The 24,670-nt window shown below is 43.1% G+C and overlaps 1 protein-coding gene across 1 annotated transcript in view; it reads right to left on the minus strand.

Annotated features, from left to right (window-relative positions):
- Positions 1–2,608: 2,608 nt before the first annotated feature.
- Positions 2,609–24,670, minus strand: part of TECRL (trans-2,3-enoyl-CoA reductase-like) — a 51,498-nt gene continuing 29,436 nt past the window's right edge. The window contains exons 5-12 of the mRNA XM_010088192.1: positions 15,880–15,995; positions 13,533–13,638; positions 11,715–11,787; positions 10,095–10,138; positions 6,148–6,205; positions 4,771–4,856; positions 4,301–4,346; positions 2,609–2,736 (exon numbers count right to left, since the gene is read on the minus strand). Of these exons, the coding sequence (XP_010086494.1) occupies positions 2,609–2,736; positions 4,301–4,346; positions 4,771–4,856; positions 6,148–6,205; positions 10,095–10,138; positions 11,715–11,787; positions 13,533–13,638; positions 15,880–15,995 (657 nt within the window). The remainder of the gene's footprint in view (positions 2,737–4,300; positions 4,347–4,770; positions 4,857–6,147; positions 6,206–10,094; positions 10,139–11,714; positions 11,788–13,532; positions 13,639–15,879; positions 15,996–24,670) is intronic.

The raw sequence follows: 24,670 nt of genomic DNA on the forward strand, positions 1-24,670 counted from the left end.
TTTAGAAAAGGATGACCACTTGCCTTTAGTCACTTCTCCCACTTTCGGTGTCCTTTTGAGCGCTGCTTTCCCTATGGAAAGATGAAATTACTGAGATCATTTTTGGTCCCATCAGCTGAGGAGATGTGGTATGGCCTTGTAAGACAACCACACAGCTGGGTCTAAGGGCTTTTCCAAACTGGGGCTCCACATACAGGTGGCCAAGTTGTGTCTAGAGCATCTGCCGCTCTGGTTCCCCATCACACCACCTCTCTGCAGCGCAGGATGCCCGAGCTGGTGCCGGCTCTTTTCCAGGTCAGCGTTCCACGCCAAGAGCAGGCCACAGAAATACAGAGCTGCGTATCTGACAGCTGAGCTTTAGGCTCCCGAATTTAAAAGGCTTGAGATTAGACTTTGGGAAAGATGATTTGAGCAGAACTGTCCCTATACATGAAGGCCCAACTGTGACAGCGATCTCCTCCACTCCTTACATCTAACTAGAATCTGTCTCCGACTTCAACCGCTCTGTTTTTCTGCTGTGTGGTGCCGCTGCCTCCTGCTTTTTGTGACAAATTTGCATCTACGAGCTGTTAGGAAAGATAGGTCTGTGCTTAAGAGAAAATATTCCCAAAGGAATTTGCAGTTAACCATTTAATTTCTTATCAGCCCCTAATACAAGAAACACCGACATATTCAGAGCTCGATAAGGCATTTTTTTTCCCCCAGGGAATTAGCAGAGTCATGGCAAACCTGCCTGTGATAATGTTTGTGGGGAGACAATTCTTTCTGGTTCAAAAGGTGCAAGTCGCTTGTGGCTTAAATCACGGGTGATCACAGCTTTTTATGTGTTTTTTAGTGTTTGCTCTTACCCCCATTTTAAAACTACAGGAGCCAAAACCGTTGAAGTAGACAACAGTCTTGACTCACGTGTCTAACACTGGCTGGAAAACAAATGGATTTTGGAATATTGTTGTTAGGTGTAAGGGACTAAAGAACACAGAAAAAGCCTTTTTCAAAAATAGATCTTTATTAGCAGTCTGGGTTACACAACTGAGTTTTCACTGTGGCTTGGGTTTTTCCACTGAGAGGAATAAAAAATCCTAGGTGTTCACAGGTTCCAAGTTAAAAAATATAGAAAGTGATTTATTTACATTACCAGGATGGAACTGAGTTATCGGGGTGAATAGGGTAAGTGTTGCGAGTTAGACATTAGAAGAGGGATATGAACCCAATTTACTGGGCAAATTAACTTTGTTAGAACGCTTGAGCTGGCGCAAAGATAACAGCGCCTTCAGGAGACAAACTGCCTGCCTTGCTGGTGTGCTCCGGTGTTTCTCGAATCACTGAAGTTCTTCAGGCAAGCTTCCTAAGGGAGCCATTGATAAATATGCAGCAGAATAGAATAAAAACTGGACTTAATGCCCTAACTCTCCATATCTTAATATTTGCTGAAGCAGTTCTGGTCCTTTTGCTCTCTGTAACGAAAATTGCTAAAAATTGTGCTTCTGCGTGACATGGATGCCACTGATTTGCAAATGGGGCTAAAGAGAGTTTTCAGGATTTGAATGACAAGCCCAGATAATCCCTTAAAAAATAATGTCCTGGAAAGTGGAATAGCAGATAAGAGAGTGACCAAACTGAAAGGGGTCTGAAACCTTTCAGCAGTGTCCATCTGAGGCAGTTCCGATAAGGACTGAAATGCATTTTGGGAGGATCCCTCTCCTTTTCGACAATGAGCTTCACCTTGTGCCCGAGGATTTCACAGCTCTTGATACAACAAGGTGAATAGCGGCTGCAGTCAGGCACTGAACAAGGCGATCTTAACACACTTCTTACTCCAAAAAGTCTTCTGCTATTTCCAGAACTGTTCAGTGTGAGAAAGGCGGGGTGGACTGCATTTGCAGCATGACCTTGAGTACCTCATTTGGTAGTGAGATGGAAGTGCCTCACGTACAGTCCCCTCCTGGGACCGTGGGGCCGATCTGCCCACCTCAAAATGAAAGACAGCCAGACCTCTCTGCAGTGATCAATTTAAGCCAGTTTGCATTGAAGAATCAGCTATCAGATTCAATTAAAAAAAAAAAATAAAGACAGACCTTGTAATCTAGACTAAACTGCGCTAACCGCATAGTGGTCGTTCTTTGATGTGACGCTTTAGAGGAGCTGAGGCAGTACGTGCCATTTCTGTGCAGTTTAATAAAAATAAGGCCATGAAACATCTTCTGATGCAAAAATCCAAGACTCTCGTCAACATCTAATGCTGAACCTTAAAATCACCAGACCTAAATGCATGCAGATGAGCTGTATTCTGTTAATTTTACCAGCATCTGTGCCCGTTTACACCAGCTAAGTACCTAGCCTAACATTCAATATAAGCAGTTCTCTTGTCCCTTCCCAATTAGCTCCATTACAGAAAATCTAATTAAATCGTATCTTTTAGCAGGAACTAAGAATTCGAGAGCTACATTTTTTCACTTAATTAGAAGCTCTTCATTTTGAACTGTTAATTTTCTGAAAAAGATATCCAGTCATTTTTCCTCAGATCCACTTTGGTTACTGAATAACACGGCTCATTTCCTCCGAGTTAGCTACTGAAGTGTGCGCTTAGGCTTCAGCTCTCGTGAATTGCTTAGAAGATTACAGGAATCATCGCTGCTTTTCTCCGCACCTCTGGATAAAATCTCTTCAGGTAGAGCTTGTGCTTCTTTTGGGCCCAGAGAGACATCTGGATGACCATCAGGAAAGCGAAAATGCCAACTACCAAAAAAAACAAAGAGGGAAAGAAAAAATAAGGATCATGTGTCTTCTTTCAGTGTCTGTTTCTGTGTATACACGAGGGTTTATTGCAAAGTCTGCAGTCTCTGCTGTGGGTAGGGACAAGTGAACCCTGCCCTTGCTCTCAGCCTTGCAGTGGCTGATGTGCCATTGCCTGAGGCTCAGCCTCCACGTCAGGATTCACCCGGAAGAGTTCACGTCTGTTAGACACACCCTGTATCACCTGTGGCTCCACCATAAATCCTCCTTGGGTACCGTGCCAGCTCAGCACAGAACTCCCCATGACCTCTCTCGACTATTTTCTGGTTTGCCCTTGACCTGTAACGCGTCTGTGTATTTACCTCTGGCTCCCAGCCGCAACAGGGAGCTGTGCCGTGACTTCCTGCCGTACCGCAGGGAGAGCTGTGCCCTGGAGCAAGCCGCTGGTAGCTGCAGGAACCGATTTAGCTGCCTGACAGTGAGGTCTCACAAAGCCAAAAACCTCCGGGTGCCCGGGCCCCTGCTGTGGTTGTCAGGAGCCAGAAAGAGGTCTCTCAGGTACCTCTCAGTTAGAGCTGAGTGGCACTGAATGGGGAATGCTTTTGCAGGTGATTTTTTGTAAATTTCTTGCTTTTTCTTCCTTATAATGTGCTGGTGGATTTGGTCATTTGGTATCTGGTCAAGTTGTGTTGGGGACAATTAGTGCGAGGATGAGAGTACTGCTTATGCTGCTGCTTCCTGCCCCCCTCAATGCAGCCCCACAACATCCCCGAACTTTCAGGTGATTTCCATACCAGGGTGTAAAGCACAAAAATGGTTTTATCTTTTCAAACAGAAACAGAAGTTTAATTTTTTGCACGATGCAGTTTAATCCACTTTTGAAACTCCTTTCTTTTTCATTTGTAAACCATGCTACTTTTTGTCAGTAGCTTTTATAGGTTTGTATTTTGGAATGGAGAAATAGAAGTGAATGTTTTAGAGAGCTCAGTCCCAGGGACCACATCTGTGTGGGTTCTCAGGTCTCTAAGGATGCAGGAAAGTAGGGAGGAAGAGTTACAAATGAGTTACTAAGCAGGCTGCTGTTATGAGCTGGCTGCCTGATATAAGCAAATGGGGAAATGCTACCAGGAATGTGTGCGTCTTTACTCCTTCAAAGTCCTAAGTACATCTGTTTTCCTCTCCCTATTCAGAAGTATTATTTCAGGTTTACAATGAAAAGAAATTTTCCTGCATCAAAAATGTTTGATTGTAAATTACGAATGCTGACAACTTTTTTTTTTTTGTTTCAAAGCCTGATTTCACTGTGAAAACAGAGGGAACAACAACAATTCTTGACAAAAAGGAGAGAGCAGGTTTTGATGGAAAGAGGCTGACTGGAGGCGTTGCAGCGGTGTTTGTGCTCTCCCCAGCTTTCTGAGGGTAGCACGTTGAAGGTTCATACCGTCGTGACACTAGGGGAATTTGATGGCAATATTTCATATGCTATGAATTTGTTGCCAAATTTTCAATTTACAGACTTTATCTCTGCATACAACAATTTAAAGGCTTTGTTCTGTTTCAAACTTACCTGGCAGGGTTTGTGTCATCACTGTGAAACTAATCCAAGAGCCAACCTGTTGCAAAGGAAAAGGCGCTGTTAATTCTATACTTTAAAAGCAAAAGGGCAAGTTTTCAAAAGTGACCCCTTCCCCAAGAGCTCCCTGTGGAAGAAGTGTGTGATGCTCATACTGGAAACGGGAGAGGAAAAGTAGCTCGACAGGGATCCCCCAGCGTACCGGATGGGGTAAAGTGACGGGTAGTAAATCCTTGGATCGCTGGGGAGTGTGTAGTGGAGGGGAACACACACAAGAGTCATAATATCGATGGGGGGAAGACAAGGTCTGGTGGAGAAACATTTGTGGGACCAAGGAGATTCTGACATACAGAACATGGCTGATGTACAGAGGGAAACGCGGAGGAGCTGCAGATTTGCTGCGGGCAAAGGCTGAACACAGTAACCACCTACCCTCTGAGTATAAGCAGGAGAAAGTCATGTACCTCGTATGTATAGTTGGGACAGGATACCAGCAAGAAAAGCCATGTGAAGGGGTTGTAGGTTGGGCTTGGAAAACAGGCTTTGCTTCCTTTGTGAAAGAGGGAAAAAAAAAATTAAAAACAAGAAGCAAAAAACCCCAGACAAACCCAGATTTATTACAGCGAGGGGAACGCAGCCTTATCACAGCCTGCCCGTGTTACTGCCATCCCTTTGGCCAATGCTCCCACCGTACAACTAGTTAGAAAAGTTTTGGTGAAATCTTTTGAGACAGCAAAAGCTGTATTTTTCCTAGTAAGAATGCTGCTTAGTGAGCCTGGTATCAGTTTTTACTGGAAAGGTCTGGCGTGTCCAAAGGATGCGACCTTTGTTCAGAGGAAGAGCGAGACAATCAGTTCAACGCAGGCCAGCCGGCAGGAGAGGGCTAAGGGCGCTCTGCTGGGATATAAAGGATGCGGCTGCATCTTACTCAGCCTGACCCAGGAACATAAACCTGTCCCCTCTTGCATCCTCATCCTTCATCCCAGGGTAGAACAGGAAAACAGCACCAGAGCTGACAGCACGACTGTACAGCCACTGGTAATGCTCACACAAAATGCCAGCACTTTATGTGTAACTCCTGGCAATGATGCTGTCTTTAATACTTGTAGGCACTTGAGAATGTTGATAAATTATTTGGCTCTTGCTGCTTTTACTGAATTAAACCCCTTGCAACAAACAACGTAAGCACCTGTCTGACCACAGCACATCCAAGGCATTCCGGAATAAAAACTGACTTCAGTGTGGGAAGTTGATCATACCGTGGTGAAGTATTTTCTTGAACAGGCTGTTATAGTGGGAAATTATACAATTATTACCTGAAACTATATTTTACTTTCTAGTATATATAGTATAAATTTTATTCTCATGGTACAAAAGATCCTGAAAACCCCATGTTTGGAGTGGCCTTTTAAGAGCATACATGTACACTGATGCCTGCGCAGGTGTTCGTCAGTCTGTCTTTGTAAGTGTGTGTGCCTCATGTATCTCTGCAGGAGATGCACGTACAGAAAAACTCTGCAATCGAGTTGAAAAGTTTCTGAAAGTTATGTAAAACAGACTCCTCTGCTGTCAATCAACAGGATGCTTTAGAGAACTTCCATGCTTAAATCCATATTTAAATTGCAGTTGTGTATAATGAAGATAAATTTGCTGCAAGCTTTGGAACAATAACAGTGTTGCTAATGGTTCCTTGTCACCACATTTATTTTGAAGATGTGATAGCAGTGGCACGGTACCTACTCCATCTTTCTGTGGATACATAAATTATTGTATACCAGCAGAAGATGGATAGGTTAAGCACACTTCAGTCTCAAACAGACAAAGAGGAAACAAAGACAGACCTGAATGATTTTGGTGAGCTAGAGCTACGTTGATAAAGTGATTTCCAGCTTCGCACATCTGCAAGACATTAAAAACATATTTTCAGTTGCACACCTAAAACGCTGCGGTAACTGCGTTGCAGTGCGTAACCAGAATCCTCCCGTTACAGCTCAGTCTCTGTATCCAGAAAATACACACTCGGAAATGACCTTCCCATGGGAAATGCATTCTGTGCTCCTTGTCAAACGCCCAAGTGTCTAGCGAGCACTGCGGGCACAGCCGGGGCTGGGAGCCCGGCCGCCAGGGTCACCTGGTTTGGTAAAGATGCCGTGAGCCAACGCACCCACCCTCTCCCTACACACACCTTCAGAGGGGTTCAGCCCAACGCCTGTGTCACACCGCTGGCAGAGCACAGTGACCAGCTCTCCAGGTAAGTCCCACAGGAAGGAAAAACAGGATGAATACCCAGGTTCTCTGAAGGGCAGGCTGCTCCAATGGAGAGCAGTTGGGAATTTAAAGTTGAGGGGAGCCGGTGTTACTCCTGGTTCTGCTCTGCTCTCTGGTTGTGCCTTTTCCAGCCCGACCCAACCTGCCAAGCTTGGTCTTTAATATTTAGATGGTTTAAATCTTTGGAAGAGGTACCGTGTGTCCCCATCGGGTTCCACAGCATGGTGGTACAAGGAGATGGCAGATGTGGTTGTGGCTTTCAGTACTTCATCAACTACAACTATTGTGTAAGCAAAAGAAACCTACTACCCATATTTCAAGTGAGAACTGGTAGGCAGACCAGTTTCAGTTCCTGAAAAGAAAGCCTGTCAGGGCAATAACCTAATTTTATGGTTTTCATTTTCCCCCTGCTTTATGAAGAAAATCAAAATGCTGTATGTGTTTCAGTCTTTGACTGAACTTTTAAATTAATTTCTGGGTTTGAAGATTGACCTCTCCTCAAACTGAAAAAAATGCAGTGTTAAAAAGCTGTGTTTTCTTATAGCACTTGTCATTCTTAATTTTTGTAAAGCTGGAAAAAAAATTAAGAAATTAGAATAAAAAGGAAGAGTGCTAAAACCATTAAAAGTGTAAAATTACTAAATTAATAGAGAGAAAAGAAATATGATTGTACTTTTTTAAAGACAATTCTGAAAGTCAGCCATAACAAACTTCAATTAAAACTAACTGAAAGGAACACGTAACTTCATTTTATATTGAAATGTGCCATTATCTGACAGAAAATTGTAGAGAGCATTGCTGAAGAATTTTCCCCTTTTTGGCAGAGAGAGTTCTGTGGGTTTTGTTAGGCAAGTTTAAATCAGTTCTGTTAGCAAAGCTGTTATTCTGCACAATATGTAGTCGTGGGTCAAATCCTGCAGTCCTTTTATGTTTTTTAATTACAACTAACTGTCTGTCACCTATCATAAACACCAGATGTAAAACACTAAACAGCCAGAAAAGGAGATTCTATTACAAAATACCAGATCTGAAGCCAGAATTCTAACCATAGCAATAGAAGTAATTTTATTTTACGTACTTCCCATTATGAGCTATGAACATGATAGTTTCTGATTACCATTATTTTAAAGAAAAAATTTCAGAGGTAAAAGTGCTTTTGTGAAACACTGTATATTGAAATGTGCGATGCCTGTGGAGCAAAAAATACTCGCGCACTACAGTTAACACCACTAATTGTATAATCGATTCTAAGTAAAACAAGCAAAGGGCATTTCCGCTGGGATTTTTGTTGGCTTACCTTTGACTCTGCAGCTGCATCCAGCTGTAATTAGCTGTTATGCCCCTCTTTAGAAATGTGGCTGCTCATGCTCTACATCGAGCAGTACTGCTAAATGTGAGCTAGTCCTTAGTGTCTGAGAGATAAAGTGTGGGGCAGTGGAGAACTGGAGGAAAAAAGGCTGTATTTATGATGACAAACTGTATTTATGATGCAGTCTACATACTGTTCCCCCTCTTTATATTCCATGTGTAACCTATGAGAAAAACATCCCTGCAAAGCTTAGAGGGATTTCTCTAAAAATGAGAATTTTTCAGAAGGGCCTGCTTACACTCTTCAAATTACTCAGTACTGTTGTTTACAGCAGCTGCAGAAGTATACACTTAAATCAGGATGGGTAATAAAGGTAAGCCTTAAAAGGGAAAAAAAGACCAAACCAAAACCAAACAGAAAGCATACAAATATTTTAGTCATATGTTTTCAAAACCTGTGAAAACAGCTTCAAATTGTTTTCTTTTGTATGCTGGCTGTTTTAAATTCATTGTCTGGGTTTTGAGTTCCCATGGGTAGGAAGTTCTTTAAAGAGCTGCAAGAATTTAGCCCAGAGCGCAGGTGCTGGTGCAGATCTGAAGGGGATGGCCATGCTTTGTAGCAAACACCCTCCGCAGGACTCACCCCTCTGCTCGAGGGCAGCGTTTTCCATAGAAGCTATAGCAGGGCATGGTACAGGGGTGAGGAAGGATGTTCCATTGGAAAAGGAAGCTTTGTCTCTGCAGAGATTTTGACATTGACTGATAGTGCTGAATATTCAGGGAAAGTTTGCTGGGTTTCAAATAACCCCCGAGCTTGGGAAGGGTGCGGACAGCAAGGCTCTGGGCACACCCCTGCCTACCACTGCCACAACCTCCTGTCTTGGCGGTCAGGGATTATTGCTTTTGGCTGAAGAGCCTCATTGAGTGCGTGAACTTCTTCATACGAGTATTTTTGCTTGTCTTTGCTATACCTTATTTGGGCTGGAAAAGCTGAGAACCACAGGGCCAAGCCTAGAGACAAACACTGCCAAAAGGGTGATCTTTAAGGGTCCCGATTTACGAAAGCATTTAAATATTGCGAAGGGGTTGTTCAAATGCTTTTCTGAATAGCATTTGCCTGAAGGGGCCTGGACACATTACTGTCCCCTCTTCCTGTTCTATTTCTGGAAACTGATCTATATCTGATTTTCAAAGAGCCTGACTGTTTTAGCTACTGACCCGTGCTCTCTTGGGTAGTTAAAACACTCAGTGTTTCCAAGAGCAATGCCCAGAGATGGAAGAGAATATACATTTCCGTGTGATAATTTCTTGCTGAGCCTCTGTCTCGCTATCATGGCTATGTTCGTTCAAACATCAGGTTTGACGGTCTCAGGTTCTGCACTCTGAGCCACCTGTGGGGGGATTGGTACATTTTCCTCTCTTCCCAGGAAAGCATGTGTTGACCTGCCGTGTAACTTACAGGGGTTTAATTCTTTCATGAGAAGGTTTCTTTTAACTTAAGTAGGCTGACTGTTGGTATCCTAGAAAAACATGCTCAGTCCATGGCATCACTTTTCAGGTGAGGCCAAAATGCTGTCACTCAGCATTTCTGCACATCATGGGACCTCATAAAGGAAAGCTGTCCAAATGCCAGCAGTGTCCTTATCTCTGTGTGGCTCCATGTCAAGCCCCTTCCTTCTGATCTGCTGAAAAATTCAGCCACAACACTTGAAAAATGGTATATCTAGCTGTAGCTACACAAAGGCAAGGTTAAACAGGCTAAAAACCAAATGGAAGCCATCCTTCATCACTTGCGCTTTCCCTTGGCTTCATCCACTTTGGCAGGGATTTTGAAATTGTTTTTAATAGCTGTTAAGTTATTTGGGGCACACAGTACTATTGCAAAGTCTGCTTAGGATGTAGTTCTTCAGTGTTTTAAAAATTGCATGTTCCAATCTGTATAATATTAGTCATTTTACACAATTATGGGTAGTAATAATGCTGATGATGTTCTTACAGCTCTGAGAGACAGTACTTTAAGCTCTGTCTGGGTAAATAGTACTAGGAGACTTCCTGGCCTTAGAAACCTTAATAAATCATCACTCAATCCAGTCACAAGACACAGGGCTGTGGGAGTGGTTGCACATATACACAAACAGCATTACTGCAGTTTGCTAAATCTTGAGTTGTTCCTTTTCCACAATCATTAATAAAACTTTATTTTTGTACCTACCAGAAAAGCAAGGGCAGCAAAAGAAACTTGTCTGTGGCCAAATGCTAGAAAACAGAATGAAATTATAAATTGCATTTCACAGTATGCACATGCTTTGCTAGGGGTGAAATTAATCTAGTGCTGAGGAGCAGAAACACTTCTTTCCTGACAGGCTCTGCAGAAAGAATGGATATTATCACACACAATATGAAGACAATGCAAATAGCATCAGCACTCTAGACATGCCGGTCTCCTCAGCGCTGATCACGAGGCAGTTTTCACCTAACCTTTTCTAATATTTGTCAGCTTCACATATCCAATTTCACATTTCTCCAAATGGCCAGCATATGCCAACAGCCGAGTACGTAGCTGCCAAGCAGATGTTCTTCACGGGCCCTTTGCCAGCCTGGTTTAATTTACCACTCCTGTGTAGTACTCTGCAGCTACTTGCTTTCCTTTCCTTACCTGTCCCCAAAATAGTGATCTCTGGATATGGCTGTGGAGCTCACCTGCTCCTGGATCCCAAATCAACCATCTGGTGTACTGATCCAGCTAACTATGGGAGGGGGCTGGTGATCACCAGCATTTGACCAATAATTGTCATTTTAAGGCACTGGCAAGCAATTAGGGATACTTCTGAACGTTTTCTCTGTTGGAAAGGTTGAAGGCATAAACATGGTTTCTGGCTTCAATCTATGTCTTGATCAAATGGTTTTTGTCTATAAGGAAGCTGCAGCCACAGATCTGATGATCCAGGCTGCTAAAAAAACACACCTAGGGAGGTTCCAACCTTGTCTGCAGCATTACTGTTACAGCCACACCAAATTCAAATGTCTTTCAATGAATTGCATAGTTCTGAAACAGATTTCTTTGTGATACTTTGAAAAGAAAGCAAGTACCATGCAGGAGAAAATTTTGATTTAGAAAATTTAGCAATTTAACTGAGTAATTAAAAATGGCCAAGCAAACCCTTTGTTCCCCAAAGCTCATGGATCAGTATGAGATGCAGAGGAAAAGAAAGACTAAGGTGATGATAATATGCCACAAAAGATCAAGTATCAGGAAACAAAACTTATGACAATTATGATCAAAAGAAGCAAAAATTCAAAGAAGAAACAAGAAGAAAAAATCATGAAGAAACAGCAGTGAAACAATAAAATATAATGAAAGGGTGCAAAAAGATGAATGAAATCTAGAAGTAAAAAGCATAGGATTCTTTATCAGCAATATCTGATTGACTTTTACTGATTTTACAAAAAATCTGAGATTTTCATGAGAAGGCTGTATCTTTAGCACATAAATATCTCCTCTCCAAGAAAATGCAGCCAGCTCTAGTTCTCTTATGCATTCCTAATACAAATATTGTGAAGATGAGCAAAATACATCAATATTTGTGTTTTCTGCACTTGGCCAATATTTCTGGTTCATAAAACTGGACAGCAATTCACCATCACTGAACAGGAACATCCACTCAGTGGCACAACAGTCTCCCTTCTGCCAGGCAGCAAAGGCCAGTCTCTGGCTGGATTAGCCATATGATCTCACGTGGGGGAGGGGGCATCTATTGATTTTGGAGGACTTCAGGTTGCACAACAACAAATTTTGAAACCAAGGTCAGTTTTGTGTTCTACTTATACATACATGGTGGCGTGTACCGTGGATGGTTGATGTAGTATGCGATCCAGGAAGTGAATCCCCAGTAAAAGGCACAGCCCTGGAATGGACAACAGATACCTTTTGTTAGAAAGTGTGATATGCAAGTACAAACTAACTTTATAAATATAAATTCTGGTAGGTGCAAAACCCAGATGACCACTGAAAAACTCTGCAGTGGCTTCTTGAGTTACAAGCTGTGAATCTTTTTAAGATGCTATGAAGCCACTAAAAAAAAAAAAGACTCAGAGTGTAGATTTTTCAGGTTGTGCTGAATGTATTTTATGCCTGTTGTAGGAATTGATGTTTGTTTTCTCCTTATTTGATTCTCCTGCTGAAAAAATCACTTTTCTCTGAGTTGAACTATTAAAAGCCTAGGGCTGGTTAAAACAGCTGAGCTGCTACTAGACCCTAAACTCAGCACTTTCAAGGAAGCTGGCCAAACAGACTGCTAAACCAGCCGAGACAATATAGAGTAAAACTGATTAGGCCTGGTTTCACCCTGGCAAAAAAAAAGGCACACAGCTCCTATAAAGCTATCTGAGCTTCACAGACTTGAGCTACACGTTGTGTCTACTCCCATGGCCGTGCTTCACTCTCGTTAAAATGCAGCGCCCTGGCTGCCTTTGCTTGGTGACTGAAGCAGTGGGCTTGGGACAGCCCGAGCGCAGATAATGTGATTGTGTTCATACCCTGTGCAAGGGTCATCCTTTGTACAAGGAAAAAACAAAACCCACCAGCCAGCCAACCGAAACCATGCTGGAGGCTGGATAAAGCCTTTCTGCGTGTCTGAGTTCAGGGTCTCGTGCTCATTATCTTCTGGGGAAGAGCCGTGTGCTGGCACTGGCTGTGGTTCCACCCCCGAAGCAGGGCTGCAAGGCAGTCTTCCTCTTGTTAATCTTTCCATGCAGTGCCGCTGTGGTGCAGGTACCACAGACACGAGGGGGCAACAGCCACTGTGGGTCTTCAACTCCCACATGCATGAAGCACTTGGGAAATGGCACTCTGCCTCCAAAGCTGCATAGGTGCTCTAGCTTACAGTCCTCTTTATTTAAAAAAAAAAAAAATTCTAAAGCAAAACACAAACAAACCACTGTGTATTATGAAACATCTCTAGCTGGTGCATTCATCAGCTCCTTTCTGACTGGGATCGAGTCGAGCCACTGATCGTGGCTGTATGTTGATCTCCTTCACTGAAATCTTAAATGTATTGCAAAACTTTCCAAGGGAGGGTCTTTCCCTCACACTGGATGGGACTGGGAGTGGGGTGATGCAAAATGACCAAGATTGAGTATGACAATATGAGTAAGGGCACACAGCTGACATTCGGGAGGCTTTGGGAGACAGCTCAGTATCTTCCTTCCTGAGGCCTCCATCTATAGAAGGAGAATAGTTCTTTTTCCTGCTGGTAATTTGATTTTAACTTCCTAACACAGGGCCTGTCTCTTGCTCTATATTTATTTTGCACCGAGGAAGCGGAGTGTGATTTCTGTCAGGATTGCTAGATGTTGCAGCAGCACATCTCATAATGAAATAGCATTCAGTCTGAAAAATATCCTGGACATGCCAATCAGCCCCTTGGGTGGAGGAGTCAAAGTGGACATTGATGTGCAGGAGCTAAAATGGACATGGATTTCAATTCCTGTCCTTGGGGACATGGCCCTGAATTAGTCCTATATTTGTATTTTGACTAATCACCATTCTTGGAGCTAAAAAATATTTTTTTTTGTTGTTTTCCTGTCTTCTCTCAAGGACTGCTTTAATATGAGGATATTCTCTGTTACACAAAATGATAAACATTGTCACCTTTATCATATTTTTCAGAGGTGTGTGTCCTCCCGAAAACTTGTGAACAAATAACGTCTCCAGAAGATGTCTGGTGTAGTGTAAACAATGGCAGAAGCAGGCCAAGCTGAAAGAAAAAAAACAATAAAACGAACAAAACAGAAGGAAATTAAGGTAAGGAAAGATTGTTTTTTATTACTTCACAGTTTAATGTCACTAAAGGAATAAGAACTAATATTCCAAAACTGCAGAGTCACACTGAAATCGTGGGATTTAAGATTTTGTCTTAATTGAAGCATCTGGAACCAAAGATGAATGGAATCATTTTCAGTGTTATACAAAGTTACTTTCATTTTGCAGGGAAGCAACTTATTTTTACTAGCCTTGAATTAACATGAGCTCCTCGAGCTCTGCATGTGATACATAGTCCTGACAAGACATTAAAACAGGACAGCTGTGTATACAAGCAGACGTCTGCCGTGCTTTCCTAAAAGATGTCTCCCATGTTTTAAGGCTACCTTAATGCTCCTGTAGGATGCGTCTGACATTTAAAAACATTCTGAATAGCTTCTGAATGGTTTCCGTGTCCTTTGCCAACTCAAGTAGCTGCATGGAGGTAGTGTGTATTTCATATCCTTGCGGACGCAAAATGAGATTTTCTTGCAAAGTTAATCCATTCTGATGGCTTTTTTGTTCCTCATTACAAAGAAATGAGGTAATTGTTGTAGAAATTATTATACTGATTCTCTTTTGAGGAAGATTATGAAACAATAACAGGCGTTGCTGATTTCTTCCGAGAATGAGTTGCAGCTCACAGAGATTGAGTTTCAGAAACAAATGTCAAGAGTGATTCCTGGTGGCATTTTATCTTGGTCACATTTACCACACTACCAGAGCCTGTTTCACTGCAAACCAATTATAAGACATAAATGAAAAGTGGGTTTCAGTATGTGAAGTCTCGAATACTTTTATTATGCATCTTGTATGGTAGCCAGCGTCAAAGATTAAACAATTTCAAAGTAATTAAACCAGAGAGAGTTGAGCAGAGAAAATTTCAATCAATTAATGACTTACCCAAAGGCTGGAGCAAACTTCCAGCTTTGCTGGGAATTTTAAAATTAATTTAGCTTAGGATGGGGACCTCAGATGAACCTGTTAAGGAGGGGTCACTGGAAGGGTTCTGCACACCCCTTGCCCACTTAAAAGAAGTTAAAGGTATTGCTGTCTCCTCTGTGCTACCAGAAACTCTCCTGCTAAGTGTATGAGCAAAAGGAAGGCAAGTGTCTTGCAGCTCTGGATTTGAATTCAACTAATCTGTGCTCTCAGTCCCAGCTCCGATAACTCCCTTAATGTCTCTCGAAGTCTGCTCCTCCATCTGAAAATGGCATGACCAGTCACAGGGTTTCTCTGCTGTGTACCAGCTGCCTTGATCCTGCTATTGTAGAAAGGTGCTGGGGGAAAGCTGTGTGCAGTTCCTCGCGGCTCCTGTGTGCCCTCCCACTTCCAGTGCTCCAACTCACGCAGCCGACAGACAGGCTTTCCTTGACCAGGTTCCACCCTTCTGCCAGGCAGTACCATCCCCCAGATCGGGACAGTCACACTGAAGAGAAGCTCCTTCAGTGTGACAGTTCCCAGCCTGGAGCATTAGCCACCATCCTGCGGAGGGGTCCAGCTGGTGGTGGCAGTGCCTGGAGCCTCCTTGGCAGTTACAGTGTAGGGCTGCTTGCTGCTTTCTGGTCTGTAGCAGTTCTCATCCCTCCCACCACTCGGGTCCCCTGTGTTTCTTCCAGGGTCCTTCAGAAGGCCTGGGAACGGCAGGGGCTGTCAGAGCTCCTAGAAAGCCATTGTGGTTGCCTGTTCTCTCTTCGTTCCTTTTTGGCGTGCTCTTGAGTTCTAGCAGACTAAGCAGGTTGTATTTCCTTGTGGTCAGCTCCTACTCTCTCGTATTGGAGGTGTTTCATTTTACGCGTTAGCATTACTGTTCCAGTGATGGAGAGAAGCAAAGCTATCGGGTTTATGCTTACATATGAGCTCCTCTGAATTTGCTTCTGTGCAGTTAGATACAACCTGTGCTCTTCACTCGTCTGTTCTGGCTGAGCTCTTATTTTTGTTTGTCACTTAGGTGATTTATTTCGTAATGCTTTTTCAGAACTCAAAATATGTTGTGTGTGGGCCTAGGAAACAGTTACAGTTTGAGAGGCTGGTTTCAAAAATCAGATTACCGGTTCTGAATTCTTATGGTGCTTCATCTGAGTTTCTCACTTGTTCTTGACCTGACTCATGACATGCATCCTCTGCCCTTGAAATGCAGTTTCCACCCCTCTGGCTCCCTGTCCTCCAGGAACCCGCTCCCACAAGCATCACTTACTGGACCACTGGGTGGCGGAAGTTCTTCGTACTTTCCACTTGATCGTAAATAGTTGAGAGGCGAATATAAAAGAGCAGGTATATTAGAAGAGGCCCGGTGTATTCTGTTAGAAAAAACTAGAAATGAGAAAATAGCTGTATCAGAGTAGAAGATGGTACCAATGAAAGCATGAGAAAAAGAATAACCCTATCCACAACACCTATTCATCCTTCAAGTGTCATCTTAGCTTCATTTTGAAGACTTAAATGACTTATGCTGCCTCTTTAGCAAAGGAGTAAAATCCATCTAGAAAATGAGAGAGGTTTCTGTGCAGAGCATTAACCCAGGCAGGAAGGCTCATGGAAGGTGGTCAAAATCACAGTTATCTCCTCTTTATACTTTTTTGGCTGTGCCATCAGATGCCTATGTGGAATCTAAATAACATTGAAAATCAAGGTCCAAAAGCTGAAGGCATGTGTGTGTTTTTTGCAATTAACTGACACAACAGTTACAAGCCAGCCAAGCCTGACAGAAACAAACATAGCTTTGGGTCCTGGTTGCCAGCAGAGTCATCTGGAAGGGAGGGATCATGGCTGGAAATCTGGTGGTGGGAGGAAAAGCAGGACCTGCCTGCCTGGTGTATGGGGCTCTGAGCCTTTGTTTAGTGACCAAGTGGGACTCCTCCCAGTGCAGGAGTAGCCCACGGTGGGCAGACTGGATGAGTACGTTACCCCATAAAACAGAAATAATTTAATCTCCCCACTCCCCACTCTGCTAGCCACAGAGGCAATACGGGGGCAGGGAGAGAAGGTGGGGTTACAGCACCGTGTGAGCCATCCTCAGTTTTACATTCTGGCTTTGGTTTGGTCCAGCTGTGTATTGCTTTTTGTCAGGGCACACTCTTAAGTTACAAACAGCTGGAGGAAGTAAAATGTTAAGAATGATGTGAGGTCTGGATTTGATCGTCTGTCCCCACTGGAATGAAATCTGAGTCAAATGGAAACGGTGTGGTCCTACACGTTTACAAGGGCAAGCAACTGGCAAATCATAACTCAAGTGCATAGCGTTGCTTAAGGGATAAAGATTCATAACTAATGGACTGCTGGGCTTTAAGGTGGCTATTTGCACTGCTATAGGATTGTAACGGATCCTGTGGCTTAAGGAAGCAACACTGAATTTAGGCTACCTTTCTCAAAAGTAGTATTTGGCAGGCACTCCAACCCCCGGTGTGCTGCTCCTCTAATAGCTCCTCAAAAGAGCTTTAAACAGAAAGGTTTTCCTGCAGAAATAGTCTGCAATTAGGCTTCCTTCCTTTGGGACCTCCAGTACCATTTATTTTCCTCTGTTACAAGGGGAAACTTTGGAAATTTCAGCCTTTCATAGCGGGACTGGCTCGAAAAGTAAGAGACTTAAGTGTTCTGTACCAGGGAAATGTCAAATTCCCTTTTGTTCCACATGACACCATGATTTCTGTGCTCCATTTAGACTCTGCATGATCCCGAGAGTGGTCGTGTGTGTGCGTGTGTATGGAAACATTTAATCAAGGAGTGTCCAAGAGCCCACATTGTTGTGGAACACACCGCAGCCAGGGGATTATTAGGGTTTTGTCCTAACAGCAGTTGTATGGGTCTATTCCCTACTGTGAGCCCACCGTGTTAGGCACTCTGCAGAGAGACGCCCTCCACTATAAAAACCTAACACCCTAAATATAGACAGTGATGGTATAGGAAACAGCGGTGAAGACTATGTGCTCTGGGCAGGTCAGTGTAAGAGCTTGGAATGAGCTGTTTTCTGCTGTGTAGATTTTCTTCTCAGCCATGGGTTGCATCACAAAATATACCCATAACCGCCAGCTTTTATCATCTCTTTGGCATGAACATGTTACAAAGCTGCCAAGAAAACTCTGGCAGGACTTAGCACCGAGTTGTGGTTACTTGTCACTCCACCAAGTGCTTCCCCCTTGCCCCTGGGCTTTCAGATGCTGAAAGGAGGGGGAAAGCTTCAAGATTTAATTAAAAAAAAAATTAAAAAAAAAAACCAGTCTCTATTTAAACAGGCAAAGTTACAGGCTATGGGATACCTGAACCCCTGTCCCTGGGTGAGGAGGTATTTTTGGTGTAGGAGGGGGGATGCAGGGCCCCCACTCAGAGATGCAGCTGAAAGAAGCCCCTGAGTTGAGGTTTGTGGAGGCGAGCAGCATCAGCACGCTCACGGTGCTTTACAGGCTGGGGCGAGGTCCTGTCTCATCTGTGTGTCAGTCACATCGGCCGTACAGCATTAATCACCCCCGCGGAGGCAGGCGGTCCAGGGTCAGCTGTGAGATTTGCAATCAAAGCAGGTATTGTCTGGCAGGCGGGACTGCATTTGCCTTTGCTGTAACTGCATTGCGCTGCTGGAACGGAGTTAAGACCAGTAGCATTCTGGTTCAGAGGATGAGGTTTATTTTGCTGTAGTGCTTTTTTTGATATTTTGGGTGAGTTTTTGTCTGGATCCCTCTGTTGCATCTCCCATGCTGCAACCTCTGCTCTCCTCCTCTGGCCCAGGGATTTTAAATTCACCAGAAATGAAAAGGGAGTTCCAGAGAGATAGGCAGAGAAACTCTGCTGCAAATCTCATGAGTTCAAGCAGGTGGAAGGGCAAGTAGTCTTAAATTAACAAAAAATTACAATCAGTTCTAATCATTGGCAAAGACAAGCACCATTCTTTTACTATTGATTCTCAATGAATATATGCAGTTAAGCCTACTTACTATCTTCATATTCATCCTGTAGCTGACTAACTGCTGGGAGTTATTAATTGTGTTAAGGATCAGTCCAACCCATCATTTCTACAGATGCTCAAAAAACCTACAAGATTACTATGATACTAGATTCTGCTCTCATATCCTGCAAAGATAATACTTAAATTTGAAAAAAACAAACAAACAAACAAACAAAAACCAACCAAACCTGAAAATAATAACATTGTAGCTTGTAGTTTCTGGACAAAAGAAATAACAATTTTTGTAAAAACCAAAAAAGTGATCATTTAAAACACAGAGCATTTGTCTTCTGTAGAAATGCCAAAAACATCCTAGAAAACTACTTTTTATTTGCCATTTGGTGAACCAGTCCAGATTATTTTTATGTTTTTGGTGCAGCCAGATATGGCGGTCCATAGTAAACACAAAGATCTTTTCCTGGAGGAGCGTTACATCTCCATTACAACGTGCATAGCTCAACAGAATTTAACTGTTCAGCTCATCATTAACTCCCTGAAGAAAAAAAACAGGAGATTGCGCCTTTTTTCCACGTCGATACGCTCTATTTCATATCTTGCAGTGTCCAGTTCTCTTACCTTCTTCCTCTCTAGTATCTGGTATTATATACTCTAGATTCCTCTTATTCTCAGTGGCACAGAGAAAGGGCTGTTCTTGAATCGAACCTCTTGCAGGTATGAGCTGCACACAGGGTGCTGAACTCGAGCATCTTTACGCATCTCAATTACCAGCTCATGGGAGACCTGACTCAGTAATACCTACACTGGAAGCACCTACTACATAACAGAGATCTGAAATATGTCAAAAGAAACCTAATGTAGGAGCGTCCAAGGTGTCTGTCTCCATCATTCCAGAGATGATCAGACAAATGGGAAAATGATACAGGATATCGAATTCCCAAACCAGCAATGCATCTCATCCTGCGTGAGCTGGATCGAACCTGCTGCTGCTTTGATCTGTGTTATCACAGCAGTAACATCTTGCTGAACTGAGTAACAGCCAGGTCCGGGATTATAATCCAGACCTCATGAGGCAGAGGGTGTATTTAGGAGGTATAAACGCAGCAGAGGTGAAAGGAACTCTTTTAAAGTTATTTGTTGTCTGTGATGCAGAAGGAATGTGAGGTGAATGTCCTGGCTGGTAGGGGCAGCTGACATAGTGCCTGACACCATCTCAGCAGGGCTGCTGCAGGGAATGGGAGAGTTCTGATGGGAGTTAACAGCACTGGTTAGGAAAAGGCAGAAAAGGACAAAAGGAAGCTATAAACAGAGGGGGTGGAGTGAAGGGAGTCTGAAAAAAGTCCAACAGGACCTTTATAAACAAACACCCCACAGATTAGCAATCTTCACATGAGGGCATCAGCTAATTCCTCTCCCTGTTTACGGCATGCCCTTTCTGTAATACCACCCAGCGCGCCCTGTCTCGTCTCGTGTTGCCTTTTGGCATGGCCTCACATTATCTCATGTACGACAAGCTGTGGAGCAGAGCTGAGGAAAGGCCGTACAGCCTTTTCCGTACTGATCCCTGCCCGCAGCGCTTTCCATGCCATGTAGGGGCAGTTTCCCAGTTCATCGGTGCTGGTGGCAATGGTTTCTCTTCCACGGCCAACGGGATGGCTGGGTTCAAGCAGGGGAAGCGGTGGGCGGGGTATGAGGGTCATACCTGTAGCCGGGACAATGACTTTGGGTCGCTGCCTGAAGCTCTGGGCCCAGCAAGAGACACAAAATAGCTCATGCGTGTCCTGGGTAACCTTCCTGGAAAAAACAGCTGTGGTATATAAATTATCTAATGGACAGAGCTTCATTTCTCTGATAAATGTGAGACAAAAGCAGTAGTTGCAGGTGTGAGCCAGGGTCAGACTAGACAGTATGTACCGCGTGAGGAGGAGAGCTGCTGGTATCAGACGGACCATTGTGATGTGCAAGTGTGCCGAGAGCAGTTGGGATTTCTGAGAAACCCAAGAGAAACAGCCGGTTGAATCCTCCCAAGTCTCCAAATCTCATTAAACACGGCGTCAAACTACCTCAGACTCCTTTTACAATCCCAGTCCTAAGAACTCTTGAGCTAATGATTATTAGCTCAACATTTATTAATTTCTGGACTAATTTCTACTTCATATGCTTTGCTACCTCGTTAAAGGCCATATAGTTACCTGGGGATGATAACAGCATCATTTTAGCAACATCTTTAAATCTTCACCTTTTAAAAATTTATGTATTTTCATGTTTGCAAAAATCCTCAGCAGCAGCAGTGTTGCATCAGGTAGTAAAATTCTTAACGGCTACTGAAATAGTCAATGATTTTTGTTCCTGTTCTCATTGAACTGTCTGATCCATTCTACAAAACTTTAAATAGAGAACAGACAGGCACCTGAAACTTCCCTTGTCTGGGCAGATTTTGCAGTGACTCAGTGTTTGAGAGTATTTCAGGCTGCATCTCAATATTTACTGCAAATACCAGAGATAGGGATGGATTTGCTGTAGGATTTTATAGGCAAATTGCAGCTGACTCAGGCCAGCTTCAGGAGCTGGGGAGTGAACGGTGATACATGCTCTTTTTCCCCAAGCACATTCTCGAGGAACTAAAACTTCTCAAATGTGCGCAGATTGACAAATTGTCAGCCTCCTTACTTTGAATACAAAGAGGAAAGGGTCTGTGTTTACCAGCACTGTACACTGAGTAGCCCTTTGTTCTTAAGTAGCAGGACTGGTTTAAGGATAAAGTTGTTTATAACTGAAACAGCTTGCTCTGTTTATGCTTACTGAATTCCCTCTACCTTCTTTTTGTGTTTGAAGTGGCAAATACTCAAGGTAACACTTATGCATAGGTTGTGCAGCCTGGACTGTGCTGAACAGCAACTAAAACTTTCACCCCTCAGAATTAATTTTCTTAGTAGCTCCCTAACTCCCTTTGGTGCCTGAGAAATCAGCACGCTGGCATGGTTTATCTGGAGCTTGTGGCATTTCTCGCTGAGACCAAGAGAAATTATTGCAACACTTTGCCTTAGTAGAAGCAGCATCTGAGGAATCCCAATCAGCCAGCTGGGCAGTTTTGGAGGTCTCTTCTTGCCTTATCAGTTGCCTTCATGCTGCCATGGGGCACTAACAAAGAGCCAAAAGTGTATGTGGCCCAAGGAAAGGCACAAACTATACAAAACCATGGCAAGAAATCAGGCAAACGCAAGCTGTTCTCTCCTGATAACCCTGGAGGTTGAAAACTATTAGACTTAATTAAATGAAAAATGAGACCAATCTTGTGTGTGTAGCTTGCCTTTGTGAAAGGTTACGATGTTTTCCAAGTTCACTGCATTTGACTGGGAACAGCTCAAGACTTGGCCAGCTGTACCAAGGTAGAGCAACAGTTACTGCGTGTAATATTGTGTGTTGAAGGAGAAACCTCTGCCAAGTAAAACTGTTAGCTATAAAATGGAGGTGCTTTGTGTTACAAATAATTATATAGTTGGAAAAGGGGCTATAGGGGAAACAGTGACTATTTTTTTTTTCCCCTGGAGATCCTCTTCTATGATCAAATTATCTACTGATCCAAGAAATTTATCAATTAAAAAAAAAAGTTTGGGGATTTCTCTCTCTTTGGCACTTTGTGTTGTAGTCGTTCTTAAGCCACTCATAGATTTACACAGAATCACGCATTCTGTTTCTTTGGCACTGCTGAAAAGTTTTCCAGGTACCCACAACTCCCTGAAAGTGTCATTCAGTTTGGAGGGTCCTGTCCCACAACTGTGTTTAAATTGGCCACAAAATATGCAAGCTGTGATATGTATCCTCTGAGAAATATATCCAGTGACACTGTCCACTGATACATCCTGCAGATCCACAGCTCTCTTTCTTGCCTTGTTCTCAAATTCCTTCCTAAGTAATGACCATACAGGTTTTCTTACATTTATCTTCTTCACACAGCCCCACTCGTTTGCTGGGACTCCCAGCCCTCCCACTCCTCCAAATTCCTCAGATCCTGTCTTTTTTCTTCTAATTGTCTGCACTTCTTATTACATCCCACTAAGAGGTCATAAACCTTTATCAAAGTCTCTTCTCCTGTTCCCACATTAAGTTGTTCCCCAGGGGAAGCCCAACGCTGACCCACCCATATTCATACGTTGCTTCGTATCACACTCATCCCACCGACTTCATGGGCTTGTTCCACGATTACGGCACATGCTTCCCCACTGCGTACACCTCCTGTCCGTAACCACAAAGCTTCCAACACATATCTCTTGGCTTCTTGTCCGTTTTCCACAACCTCTAAGTTGGTGATAATTTTGGTTGCCAGCCAGAAGGGAACAGACCAATTTGTGAAAGTGTGGATTTTTCAGATTTCAAATATGTTCTCAGGTTTAAATAAGTAACAGTCTCTACACTTCTAAATTGAGCAGAATCTTTTTTTCATTTGAAATTATTCCAGGAAAATGATGTATAATATAATCTTGAACCTATTAAATATAGTTCCATTTCTCAACCAGCTCTGATTTACACTAGCAGAAGTCTATTAAAGTGTTAGCTCAGATGAGAGAGAATCAAAGGTTTTCTCTGTGATTATCTGTTTGTATCACAGAGCTGTCTGGAACTGGAGTCATACAGGGAGGGTTCATAGTGTGTATGTGAGGGGGGCACTGTACAAACACAAAGCAAAAAAAAAAAGCGTAAGCTAAGGAATTATAAGCTAATGGAGCAGTTATGCTGCCTGTCTCAGTATTTTAAGGCTCTCAGGAGTCAAAGTACTCATGCAATCCCTAACTTTAGCTCACAGTTACAAAAAATATTTACTAAAATACTGTGTTTCAGGGTTAATCTTACGAAATTCACAGACTTGGATGTAAAATATATTTTTCACAGTTCTGTGCTGTTTTCTCAGTTCTCTTATGATTCTTCTGGTAGTCTGCCCGGGTAGCAATTAGACAACAGAAGCTGATAAACCAGAAATTGCCCTCACTGCTCAAATGAGGGAAGCTTTAACAGAAGTCTGAATTTGAGCAGGAAGAATGGGTTTCTTTCCCCTTTTAACTATAGCAGCAGTATGGATTCTTAGTGGTAAAATGCCAACCATGTTTCAAAAAGTCCCATGCTGCATTGCAATATATAAAAAGAGGTCTCTCTCAAACATGTTTAGGCCCAAAATTGGACAGAGATTAAAAATAAAACCCATCACTCCAGTGGTGGGAATTTCAGACATCCCTGGGGGTGCAATCTTTGCAGGAGACTTATAGAAAAGATCTGTTAACTCAGCTCCCACGGGTATCTCTGCAGCATCCGTCAGCAAACCTCAAGTATCTCCCCCAGATGTAGGCTAAACGAATTGGTAAATCTTGCACAGAAGTAAATGATGTGTTTCAGAGATTACTGTTTTATAAAAAAGAAGGCAGAGTAGGGAGAGTTCTAGCAAAATACATGATGCTAAGAAACAGGTTTTGTTTTCTCCCTAAATTACTTTCTGGAGATGAGACTTGACGGCCTCCATTCTTCCAGAAGAGTCAGCTGAGGTTGGATTTCTATCCACGTCATCCTGGGAAATCCTCATTCTCAAAAGAGATGGAGAGTTAATTGCTCCAGTGGAGGACAACTGCAAATCCCTCAACCCAGTTTGTCCTCCTGTCTCTCTCAGAGCAACCCAATCCCTAGAATATGTTGAAATCTGGTCACAAATCTCAGATCTGGGAAAGGAAAAGGGAAAGCTGATGTTTCTCAATTCAGAAATGTGCCCCTAGACTTAGGGACCCAAACTGTTGTTTGGAAACAGAGGAGAGCATCACCTTTACTTGTACAACATGCCATGGGATAGAGGTTTTTTTTAACAGCTATGAGCTCCTTTTCTTGGTGGAAATGCCTGGGATTGGGGGTCTTGGTGTTCTTGATCCTCCAGTGTGACCTCCAGTGAGGTGAAAAAGCCCCAGATGACCCACCTCTGTGCTAATGTTTTCCTCCAGGCAGATTTATGCCCAATGTATCGACCTTCGGAGCACCAAGCTATCTCCATGTGCTTCTGTGTCCATTTTTGGAGTTCAGATTTGAATATGCCCCTTGGTACCTCAGCTATAATTTT

This window comes from Pterocles gutturalis, unplaced genomic scaffold (assembly GCF_000699245.1).
Source record: "Pterocles gutturalis isolate BGI_N339 unplaced genomic scaffold, ASM69924v1 scaffold5002, whole genome shotgun sequence".
NCBI lineage: Eukaryota > Metazoa > Chordata > Aves > Pterocliformes > Pteroclidae > Pterocles > Pterocles gutturalis.